Genomic DNA, 12,390 nt, shown 5'->3' on the forward strand with positions numbered 1-12,390 from the left:
ATATATATATATATACACACACATACATATACATATACACACACACGCAACTACTACTGCCCCTTGATTACATAGAAGTAAGAAACAGCATGAACCATTTCGAAAAAGATGTATTGAACAAAAGCAGTGCTTTGTGAATTAACCAGCTATATAAGTATCAATAACTGCGCCCATATAGCAACTGAATTTGGCATGTCCTCTTCATACTGGGCAAGGCACCCATTGGCTCCATGGCTACACAAAAACAGCCAACAACTGTGTAGATAATTAACCCAACTAACTAGCCCCATCACGTCGAAATAACACGCCGTTAAACGATGACCAGTTAGCGCTTTTCACTCGTGTTTTCTTCAAACCGACTGGTTAGAAGGGGAGCGGAGATAGCTTTGCTTGGCGACACAGCTAACAAGCTAGTCAGCTAGCGTTAGCACGCTAACGTCGGTAGTAACCGAACACCAGCTGCGACAAAAACCCGTAGCAAAAGCTGTCAGACTGTAACGTTGGGTGTTCCTGCCCGGTGGGCAAACGTTACCCGCTGGCGGTTTAAGAGTTCACCACACGTATCTAATTTACTAAGAAATTGTAGTAATGTTATCCCACCGTCTAAGGGGAAAGCAGTTTACGTGATAAAGTGTCGCTGACACCGAATCTGCAGTGGATGCTAATGTTAGCTAACAAGCGGAGTAACATTAGACCGCTTACCCAGTGAGGTTAACGCTTGAATCCGATCGGTCTCCGTTTATTTTCTTCTGTGCTATCCTCTCTCGCGCCTTTTCACAGCTTCGGGGAGACTCGCATGTTTACGAAATTTCTATAATCAACGAATCAATCCGAAACTTAAGCTGCTTTGTGTATATTTGCATGGTGGTTTTCCGGCTAGCGGTTTCAGGAGGGTGCCATCGATGGAGCTGCTGGAAGGGAACCGGGGAGTGATCAGTGAACCGACTGGAGGAGCCCGCCCCGGTGCTACGTAGTGAACATTGGTGGAAACAATAACACGCTAACGATGCAGTATTTTGTGTGTGTTTGGACGCTTTCTCCGGAGAGAGGACTGCCTCCAAACTTTTACGTGCATTTCTCCAGAAATGTAGATGAATGTTGGATTGCACGAGCATACCAAGCATGAACAACATGCACACATGTATTAGATCCACAAGGCTTAGAAACCAGGCAAAGGCGGCCACTGCCCTCAGGGGGTCAAAGACTCAGCAGGTTCACCATTTGGCAATTCGTTTGCGGTAATTGAATTAATTGCTAAGTTGTATGTGAATGCCCTATACTGCGCACCCAGACTGATTAAAACAAACCTGTACTCTTTGTCAATGGTGCACACTGACACTGAGAAATTTGTGAACGTATAGATTTTATATATTGAAACTGATGTGTGAAACTCTGAAATGTATCATGATTTTTGATTGAATGTTGTCGTTAGAGTGACTCCCTAACAATAAATCCGTACTATTGGAGCAGTGGGGAGCTCTTGAAGGTTAATGTGGTCGTGTGGAATTGAATTGGGTGCAAACACCTAACCCAGGTGGGTTTTGGGTCATGACTATAACTTCAATGCTGATGCATGTGGTTTACATATGAAAAGAAACTGCTGCAAATGAACACACTGTTTTCTTTCTTATTTCTTTTGGTACTTTTTGTACTTAAAAAAGAATGTGAAACTCACTGAAAAACAAAACTTTAGACTGAATTGAATGCATTAAATATTATATACAAAATACAGTCTTGACTGTCCTCTGACCCGCCCTTTTCAAACTCTAAAGCAGAACGTATCTACTTTCTATTCGGGGTTGTTATTTTATTCTTTATATAAATGTGAATTCACTGAACTAGCAGAATTTTACGCTGAAAGAATTATTTACTGCTCTTATGGCAAATGATAAGTGAAATAAGCACAATTATTACTGTTATTATTATTTTTTTTATTGTTATTAGATGTTGCACTGAATGTGGGTCAACCGGGGCTCCCGGTGAAAAACCCTTAACTACCGTCACGGTAGACATCACACAGACTCACAAAGGCTCAAGTCCTTACCTAACCTTACCTTACTTTCACCTACTTCACACCAACCCTATTTCTACACCTGCAGAATTTGGAAGAAGAACTTGCAGATGGTGCTGCTCTTTTTGGGGGGTGTCATCAGGTGATCTTTGACAAAGGAGGCAATGCAGTTCCCAAGAGCAGGTTCCCCTAATTTCATGGACAACAGCACCATTTGTGCACCGCTCCACTTCTTACAAAGGTCCTGGAAAATGGCCTTGTCAAGTTACCCTGGACCTCGATCCACGTTCTTTCAAACAGATGCATAATGATGGCTTGGACTTTGCAGTGGTCCAGTTCACTTTTGCTTTCCTGAATATCTGCGAAACCAGCGCCTCCACGAATATCAGAACTGACATTTTCTTTATTTCTTCCTGTGCAGTTGCACCTTGCACAGATTCAGCAGGTGTTTTCTCACATACTGAGCCAGAAGTTGCTGATGGAACAGTGATAGTCAGGCATAAAGGTCAAGGCTATAGAATGATCGTATTCTAGAAAATCTCAGTCTATGATGCAAGCACATACCAGAGTAACATTAGAAGAAAATACATTAATGAATATAAATAAATAACCCTGGGCCGATGAGAGTGTGTTGGCAACAGCAGTTGACATGCGATTAAATATTAATTGATGTACACAGCAAGAATCAAGTTTTCGATTAATCTGTGGATTGTTTGATGCAATACAGTTCCTAATATAGTTTAATCAAAGTCATTTTTGTGTGCGCAGAGTTGTTGCTGTTGGCACTGGTATTTATTTTTTCACATATTGGGCTGTTGCTTGAGTGAACGTAGAGCATAGACTGTACAGTATAAGTAAAATAGTTTACCATTTCTACCACTAGATGGCAGTATACGTGTATTTAAACTATAGATATAGGGGGATTCAGGGACAGCCCACTGCTCCCTATACTAGGGATGGGTCAAATGCAGAGAACACATTTCCCCACTGCGGGACTAATAAGGGATTGTTTAATCGTTTTAATCTTTAATTTAATAACTAAACATACCTACATGGAAGAGTGAGCATGTGTTGATCATGAGGCCCACAGAATTAGAACAATTTCATTTCAAAGAGAAAACCATTTTGAAACATTCAATTCTTATTATAGGGAAGGGGATCCCTAGTTACACCAGAGAGGGATGCCCAAAAAAGCTGTCCACAGACCTTTAGCCGGATGCATCAGTGGCTGCAGACTGGTATGAGGAAGAGGTGGGCTCATTGACACGAGTGTCACACTTTGGCAGTAAGAGCACAGGACCAGGAAGCTGCAGAGAGGGAATTTGCTCTGCAGTGCCCAGATGTGAGTGTACTGCTGGACAATCCTGTCAATAATCTGCCACAAATTTTTAAAGATGGACTCAAGTGCCTGATTGATGTTACAAGAAGACATTGTCAGCACTGATGTTTTTTTTATTGTATCTCTTTCATCTACTTGTAAATAGGTCAAATAAACATTCCTGTATTTGACTTGTACTGAGGATGGATTCAGTCCTCTCTCTGACCACGGAAACGTCACTGATGACAATCATTTTTGGACAGAAGACTGGTATGTTTTGGAACAGCTCTTGTAAACCAAAGCTGCTGATGGAAATCAGGTGAGCAGATTAACTGCAGACGGAAGAATCAGAAGAATTCAGATGCAGCAATGCAAATCAAATAAAGGAATATAATCACAATGCAATGCCACCACTAATGCTGAAGGTTTCTGCTTTTAGGGGAGTGTTTGACTTGTGCTTGACATGTTTTTTCTTTCAGATTACAGTCGCAGTTTTAAACAGTTTTAAACAGTTTTAAACAGCCCTCCTCCCAAAGCAGGCTTCTGCAGACCAGTGTTATTGGACGGGAACTTAATTTTACGACACAGTGTCATGCTGGTGTGTCCAACATGCTAAAGAGCTGGTAGTCTGTTGCACTGGTTCCCAACCCAATTCCAGCCTGAAGCTCTGCATCCGCCTACAGCTCCAGAGATCAACCTGAGGGGTCATGAGACCGGTAACATGGTAGCAAAGAAGAAAAGTGAACCAATTAATCTGGTTTTTGCTCTTGTTTTGTGAGATTAGGAAGACAATTGAAAATATTCTAGAGTCAAACTTTCTGTATCCCAATGGCAAATAAACTGAAGTCATTTTATTTTGACCACAGTATTTGACCAACATTATATCTTCTCATCTCGGCCCTTTGAACTCTTCTGTTTAACCATTCAATTCAGGATTTAAGTGTGACAATTAAATCAATGAGGTAGTTAAATTAGGCTTAATGTTTGATGCTAGGCTCACCTGGAATGTACACATTAATAAATACGTGTAAAAAGGTTTTAAATGTAATGAGATGCATGGTGGGAACAGAGTGTGGAGCTGACAGGTCTGCCACGAAAGCTATGTGTAGGTCTGATAAGATCAGTTCTAGATTACGGCTGTGTGGCATATAGGTTGGCGTCTAAAACCTTGTTGGGAAAACTGGATGTAATACAAGCACAAGCATTAAGGATATGTAGTGGGGCCTTTAAATTGCAGGTATGGGGGAAATGCCATTAGATTTAAGAAGAATCCAGATCAGGATGCCATATTGGGTCAGTTTACAAGGACATAACAAGGTTCCAACAATAAGTGCTATTGAGAACATGAAAAAAGGCCAACAAAGAGCTTTGGTTGGGTTGTTAAGAAGAAGGCTAGTGAGTTGGGTATACTGGATAGGAGTTATTCTCCAACTGTGGTTCTGCCGGCTATTCCTCCTTGGTTTACTGCCACAGCCTGCAATTGCTCTTGGCCTCCTTGAAATGATGAGAGATGAATGTGGGGGAAACTGTAAGATCTTCAAGTCATATATCAGAAGGAATTACTACAAATATTTCCAGATTTATATAGATGGATCTAAAGACCCTAAAACTGGTAGAACAGCAGCAGCAGCAGCAGTAATCCAAGAATTCAATGTTGAGTGTGAGAGACTCAGTGATGATTTATCTGTGTTAGCATGTGAGGTGATGGCCATTGTTATTGCCTTACACTGGGTAGGATATCAGGCCAGAGAGAGTGGTGACAGCATCAGACTCATGTGCAGTGTTAATGAGTTTGAAATGTGTCCACAGACCTTTAGCCGGATACAATACAAGTTTTGAAAAATGGACTAAGAGAGTTTGGAGAGGAAAATATCATTATTATACTAAAGAAAATGTTTGGCTTTTTCCCTTTTCTTTCTTTCTCTTTTAATTCATTCGTTTCCTTTTTGTTTGGTTAATTATTTTTGTTTTCTTCGTTTGGTTGTCGTATTAGAGAGGGTATACTTAGCCCACACTCCAGATTACTGGGTGGCGACAATGCACTTGAAAGCGGTTTGCCAACCGCCATTAAAAGTAAAAGAAGAAGACGAAGAAGAAGAAGAAGAAGAAGAGGAAGAAGAGGAACCGGAATTGGAATTGAAACTGGGTTCGCTCCTGCTGGCTCAGCCTGAGCACAGCAGATTGCTTTGGGTTGCAGTTGTGTTATGATTTTTGCTCTAGTGCATTATTACTAATAAAAAGAGCTATTGTCACGACTGGGAATATTCATGAATAATATGGAAATTTGGGCATTTCTTTCCCTTATCGGATGTGACTTCTAAAGGTGGGACAACGTCATAAACTTACGTTAACTAACAGTTACTCTGGGAGGCTATGATAGCATTTAACCGCGATCAGCTAACAGCTAGCTAACCAAAGAAAGCGTCCGTGATGTTCGCCTATACAAGCTTACGAGCTGACTAGATACAATCAATGTAATGTGCAGTGACATTCGTGACCACATATTTCTACAGTCTGAATACCGAGTATAGCTGCAACTTTTAGATGGTTCGCGCTTACTTAGTTAACGTTAGCTGATGTGTAGGAGTTTTAAGTTAGCAAGTTAGCAAAGTTCAGCTAACGCTAGCTGTTAACCTAACTGTTACCATCAGGTTGTTGGGTGAGAGTTTTTAAGAGTATCGCTGGGCACGAGTGCAACGTATTAAGCACTTCTTCTTTTAGTGAAGCTTAGCATGAAACAGTTAACATGTATGTTAATAGTTTGTCTCAAAAACAATAATTAAGCTTGACAAAATTGACATCCGACTTCCACTTTGCAGCTTAGCATTAGCTGCAGTTAGCATCAGTCGGGGGAACTCGTGTTAATAACTAGCAGCAAAAAGTGATATAATACACATTGATAACGTTAGATATGATTGTAACAATATGTGGCTGGTCATCTGGTGTTGCTTGTTTACTAACGTTAGATAAAGTCCTTGGGCTGGAGTGTGTCACAGCATCGTCTAACATGCTAACCTCAGCCAGGCTAATGTAACACCGTGGTACGCAATTGTTTTGCCCTTATTCACAGCTCTTATCTCGGTGCTGAAATTACCAACAGCGTTGTGTTCACAGTGTCAATACTCAAGACAGCCAGTTATTTTTTTTTGTAGGAGGTCATTTATTTACTGGTCAACACAAGTGTCCGGTGATGGCTGACACTGGAGTCTTTGACAACATGTCAGTATTGTGACAACACTCACGAACATTCCAAGCAGAAGTAGTTCCCCACCATAACTTACTGAGCTTCAGACCAATAGGCTGGTAAATGTCAATAGATATTTTTTTCCTAAAGATTTTGCTCCAAGTCTCAGGCTTAATTTCCCCATTTCCCGCCCCCACCATGTAATAGCTGTTATTTTGCTCCAAACAGGTGCTGGCACCTTTACTGCCTTGGAGCAGAGGAAATAATCAAAAGATGGAAAAGATGAGTGCTCTCCACTTTTCATCGGCCACTACTTTAAGACTCTCAGAGAGAGACTGAAAGGAGAGAGCAAGGGATCCTCTGGAATACAGGCAAGAGGGTGAGACAAAGAGAAAACAACCGAAGCTGTCAGCCACTTTCCAAAGCAGAGGAAATGGCTTTCTTGGACAACCCGGCCATTATTCTGGCCCACATCAGACAGTCTCATGTGACCAGTGATGATACAGGAATGTGTGAGATGGTACTAATAGACCAGGATGTAGATCTGGAGAAGTGCCAGCTGGCTCTGGTACCTGGCAGCAGCTGTGGGTCAACGGGGTCGAACTCCCTGATCGAGGGGGGCGGCAGTGTGACAGACAATCATGCCTGCGACCTCTCCCAGTCCATGGACATCACATCGAGCTGGGATTTTGGCATCCGTCGGCGCTCCAACACGGGTAGGCACATCTCCAGGCTCCGGCTGGTTAGCAGGGCAGGCTTTCTGTCAGGCACCCCTTCCCCTCTGTCATGATGGCAGGGGCAGCCAGAAAGCCAGTTCTGCTGTTGTTTGGATGGGGTTTGTGTGTCTAATCTGGGCCAGTGGTTTAGTGAGGCTCATGTCAAATTGTGTGCTATTGAAGGTTGTTGCAACACAAGTGGAAAGCATGGGGTTAGATTGCAGTTCACTGCGTGAATGTGAGTAATTGCTGTGAATTGAGGATCACATTTACAACTATTCATTTCGAGTATACTTTGTAAATGAAGCAGTCAGATTGTTAATTTTCTTCTTATTTTTTCTTCTTGTGTGCTCTCTATAACCAATAACTCTTTGTTAAACATTTGTTCACCAGAACTACAGTCCCATTTCTAAGCTCCTTTTTACAGCGACAGTCTTAAAAGCTTGCAGCTGTCTTAGATGAGCACAACCTTCTTGACAATTTTCAGTCTGCTTTTCTGTTGGTTGCACTCCACAGAAAGGTCTCCTCTTAGAGTCTCAAACTATTTCTTAATGCATGGTGATGCAGGAGAATGTTCTGCATTGGTACTATTGGATCTCATTGCTGCTTTTGATCCTGTCTACCACTATATCTTGGTAGAGAGGCTCAGGTAGTGGGCGGGTATCTCTTGATCAGCTGTGGAGTGGTTCTTTTATTACATTTCAGACAGGACTTTCTCAATTACTGTTCAGAGCTATGCCCTATCAACTCAATATCAGTCTGTTTAAAAAAAAAAAAAAGAAGTATTCTCACTGTTTCTGTGAGAGATGGTCAAACTGGAACAAGGTGACTGTTAAACCAAATCTTTGTATTTGTCAATACTATGAGCTCCATCTGTCAGTCAGTTGCTGATGTGACAAAAATAAATAAACCACAGCGCTGTACTGCAGCCACTTGGGCGTTGAGGGTGTGTAGAGGAGAGCCATCAGAAACTCCGCAGAAGAGAGAGCATCAAGATGGCTGTGGCTCAAGAGCAGACAGCCATAGGGCCAGATGTAGCTAGCGATTAGGACACAAGCTGGGATCTCAACAGCTGCATACATACCCCCTGTTATGTATGCAGCTGAGAGACCCGGAAGTGTCCAGATAGACATCAGTATGTTTTGACAAGCAGATCAGACATTAGGATGAACAAAAAGCCTCTCCCTACAGACCACCATTATGAAAGAGACTGTTGACAGAACAACTTTGTTTAATGAATAAATATCCAGCACCTCAGGGGTCAATGATTTCTTTTTCACTTGTCTGGTCGGGGAAGTAGGTTAGGAGTCAGACTTGTCCCGATACACATTGTTTTATTTAGTAGTCCTGCTGCGCTTCAGCAGGTAGACTTCAGCTTCCACCATTTTCTGTGTCGATCCCCGGCTCTGATTGTCCATGTCGATGTGTCCTCGGGCAAGACACTTAACCCCAAATCGCTCCTGCAGTGTGTATGAATGGTTAGTTAGTCCTGATGGCAGGTGGCACCTTGTATGGTAGCCCCCTGTCATCAGTGTATGAATGGGTGAATGACATCATGTAGTGTTAAAGCACTCTGAGTGGTCGGAAGACTAGAAAAGTGCTCCAACAAAAGTCCATTTACCATTCTTGCTCGTGCACGATCTGTACTTGGCGTGTGCAACTCTCAGCAGTTTTGAAAAACCCCAACATGATTTGTTTAAATATTTTGAACTACCACTTGCCCATTTTGGCAAGTGATATGCTAGATTTACTGCCCTAAGGTGCCCTTTATTTGCCCTGAGCAAGCTGGCAATTCTTATTGTTGAGCGCCGCCACCTGATTGCCACATTTATCAATGTCAACTGCAACTTCATTTCCCCGTAAGGACAATAAAATGTTCTCGTTTAAATCTCAAGGTTTGGGCTGTCGGTCAATCCGTCTTCAAATGCTACTGTGTTTGAGTTGGGATGTGGGGGTGTAATATGACGTGTACAAATTGAGCACAGTGAGTTTGAATGAAATGAAGAGTGTGAATCTGTTTTAAGCTACATTCAGGTGTTTTAATTTGAAGGTAATTGTGGTTTTGGTGATGGAGGGAGTCCAAAGGTAGACGGCTTGTCTCTTTTTGGCTCCCTTGAGCTTTGCTCTAAGTTTGGTGGAGTGCTGGTCTTGGTTCTGGGTTGTGGGTAGAGACTTTCAGCCTTGACTTCGTTCACTGACCTGTGGTGGCTGTCTCATCAGGACTCCAACAAGACAGCCGAGAGAAACCTGGGGCTGCTGGTAAGATGAGAGGGATGAACCAAAAAGCGTTTTAACAAAGTAAACAAGTTTTATTTGGTGTTAGCTCTTCTTAGTGTTTGTACTATATACATATTAGTGTGTGACTGTCTGTCAAAATATTACATGGCAGAGAGTGAGTGTTGCTCTCACAGGCCCAATGAAAGATATACATTATATATTTGAACCAAAGCACAGCGTACTGGTAGTGGTGTACGTAATGATGATTTTTTTTTAATTTTAAAGTTGTTTTTTTCTTTTTCTTTTCAGCGCAAAGACTTGAAAGGTTAAGGAAAGAACGGCAGAACCAAATCAAATGTAAAAACGTTCAATGGAAAGAGAGGTCCAACTCCCAATCAGGTAATGTTTCGTATTATTTTGAATAAAAAAATAAACTTATTTCAACAGCAAAGCTCTGGTAGTTACGAATATTTTTTTGTTCGTAGGGAATTTTTCGAAAAATCTTTATTCTAATTTTAAAAAGCTGATAAGAAATCTGAATTTTCAAAGTATTTTCTCTGACATACTCAAATATTATATGAAACATCTCGATACCATGATCCTCCAGCTGTGGTGAGGGGGTGTTAGGAGATGATTAACGGGATCCTTCTACACACCCGCTGGGATAAGAAAACATTTTGGTTACAGCAAATCGCATTCAGTTTTTCTGACTTAATTCGAATGTTTACTTCTTTTTTTGTGATATGAACGGAGTTCTGATTACTGAGTAATTTTCTATCAAAAAATTCCAGTCAAACAAGGAAGAAACCCTTTGTTTGAGCTGATGACGACTGGTTTTACTGATTTACTTCAGATACTTTTGTGCCTTCGTGTAAAGACTTGTACCTAAAATATGTATTTACATGGAGATATACGTGTAATAAAATATGCTGCAGTTTTCTCCAGTTCTCTACTCTGTACTAGTTTTGATCAGAACGTTATAACGTTTTTTCTCAATGTACTTGAAAATAAGCAAGTGATGCTGCATGTTGTTCATTGCTCTGATGCTTTCTGTCCAGTGGAGGATCTGGGGTCCCTGTTTGAGAAACGGGACTTTAAGGACAGGCCGCGGACCACAGGTACCAAATCCACCCTTTCACTGCGGCTGGAGCAGTGTCCCCAGCAGCTCAACAACCCCTTCAATGAATACTCCAAGTTTGATGGCAAGGTGAGTCATTCCACATGTAGTTTCTCTTCATTTGTATCTTTAAAATAAACTATTTTAGAATTATGTCATTCTGTAGCAAAGAAAACATGTGAGCCTATTTGATTAAATTCATCCAACACAGAAAAGCTTCTGTCTAATGCACCATTACAGGAGTTTAGATTCAGTATAGCAAAACTATATATACACACAATTACCCCACACAAAGTCTAGCATGAATATTAGCACCATATTTGCTCCCTTCCCTCTGCTTGAATCACCTTTTGTGGAACCAAACAGAGCAGTGCAGACGACATCTGCCTCATGATTGTTGTTAATTTCTCCTGTAGGAAGCCCCCCACAGTAGATACTAAAGTTTGACGTAGCACATGCTGTATCCCTTTACTCTTTGTAATCAGGGTTTTTCTCTGCATGGTGTCCCCTTCACCTTTTTAGGGCCACATTGGCACAACAGCAACAAAAAAGATAGACGTCTACCTCTCAATGCAGCTGGCTCAGGAGAAAGTACACCCAATGACGGTGGTGACCATTGCCAACGCCCGAGTCCACGACCTCATTGGCCTCATATGTTGGCAGTACACAGGCGAGGGACGAGAGCCCAAACTCAAGTGAGCAAAAAACCCATTTCAACACCCCTTTGGTAGAATGTACATTTCTGCCTAACACTCAACACATCTGTCTCCACAGTGAGAATGTGACCGCCTACTGCCTCCACATCGCGGAGGACGATGGCGAGGTGGACACAGACTTCCCTCCGCTGGACTCCAATGAGCCGATCCACAAGTTTGGTTTCAGCACTCTGGCCTTGGTGGAGAAATACTCTTCACCCGGTCTCGCTTCCAGACAGTCACTGTTTGTCAGAATGTAAGTAAGGGAACATATTCATGTATGTAACCACCAGTGGGAGGCGAATACGGGAATGTCGCGGTTATCCAGGTGGGAGAGGGAGAGAGGGAGAGAGAGAGAGAGAGAGAGAGAGGGAGGGAGAGAGGGAGGGAGAGAGAGAGAATATTCATTAAAAGGTAGAAATTCTCTCTTTTGAACCATCCCCCCTGTTAAAAATGAGCAAATCGCCTACTGGTTGTAATGTTACAGGTGCAGTGAAGTGTTGTTTACTACATTTCGCCTGTCTTGATGATAAAAGTTAAATCTACAGATGCATTCTTCACCTTTTCTGCTTTTCCCCCTATTTTAGAAATGCTGCCCATGGCTTCTCTTTAATCCCTGTGGACAGTCTGAAGGTAACCATGAAGGAAATTCTCCAGAAAGCACTCAAGAAGAGGAAAGGCTCACAGAAAGGCTCAGGTAATGACAGGGACGTTCTAGATAGATGAAGTTCATTCTGTCTTTGGATTGGTTGGTTGTCCAGCACATTGTATCCCCAATTATGTACCCCAAATAAAAACCGCAGTATATTTTAGTTTGGGGGAAAAAATGAGCAAAAATAAACTTTGCTGTAAATCTGTGTTATGGCTCCGTCAGCTGTAATGAACGAAATAAATATTCTGTCTATCATCTCCCATCACTGCCTGCCATTATGAATCCAAATGAAATGTGCTCAGTGTCATTTTCTCACCACACTGTTTGCTTAGAGATTTCACTGGAACAGGCTTTTCTCCCTTATCTCCATAATCAGATTCTGCATTCATATGCAGAAAAGTAAATGCATGGTTGGCATTGTCTCTCTGTTAATCTTTTCCTTCTTTGCCTGTATATTACAATTTATAAAAAAAAAGAAAA

The 12,390-nt window shown here is 41.8% G+C and overlaps 2 protein-coding genes across 5 annotated transcripts in view; one reads left to right on the top strand and one right to left on the bottom strand.

Annotated features, from left to right (window-relative positions):
• mvb12ba (multivesicular body subunit 12Ba) overlaps positions 1 to 990 on the bottom strand; it is a 22,644-nt gene extending 21,654 nt beyond the window's left edge. For 2 of the 3 annotated variants that reach the window (XR_004213055.1, XM_031855790.1), the window contains exon 1: positions 703 to 989. The gene's annotated coding sequence lies outside the window, so the exon portion shown is untranslated. Of the gene's footprint in view, positions 1 to 702 lie in introns of all 3 variants that reach the window. The other variant, XM_031855789.1, reaches the window with a different exon arrangement.
• A 4,457-nt stretch (positions 991 to 5,447) lies between these two features.
• Positions 5,448 to 12,366, top strand: mapkap1 (MAPK associated protein 1). 2 transcript variants are annotated; one of them, XM_031856067.1, is made up of 7 exons: positions 5,448 to 6,632; positions 6,742 to 7,229; positions 9,756 to 9,845; positions 10,505 to 10,653; positions 11,086 to 11,258; positions 11,338 to 11,514; positions 11,846 to 12,366. In XM_031856067.1, exons 2-7 carry the CDS (start codon positions 6,947 to 6,949, stop codon positions 11,982 to 11,984), a joined length of 1,011 nt encoding a protein of 336 aa, XP_031711927.1. In that variant the 5' UTR covers positions 5,448 to 6,632; positions 6,742 to 6,946; the 3' UTR covers positions 11,985 to 12,366. The 2 variants fall into 2 exon arrangements, with proteins under 2 accessions (XP_031711927.1, XP_031711926.1); XM_031856066.1 differs by having other exon boundaries at positions 5,448 to 5,652.
• Positions 12,367 to 12,390: the final 24 nt, after the last annotated feature.

The sequence above is a fragment of the Anarrhichthys ocellatus genome, unplaced genomic scaffold (assembly GCF_004355925.1).
Source record: "Anarrhichthys ocellatus isolate YVR2014 unplaced genomic scaffold, GSC_Weel_1.0 scaffold16, whole genome shotgun sequence".
Lineage (NCBI taxonomy): Eukaryota > Metazoa > Chordata > Actinopteri > Perciformes > Anarhichadidae > Anarrhichthys > Anarrhichthys ocellatus.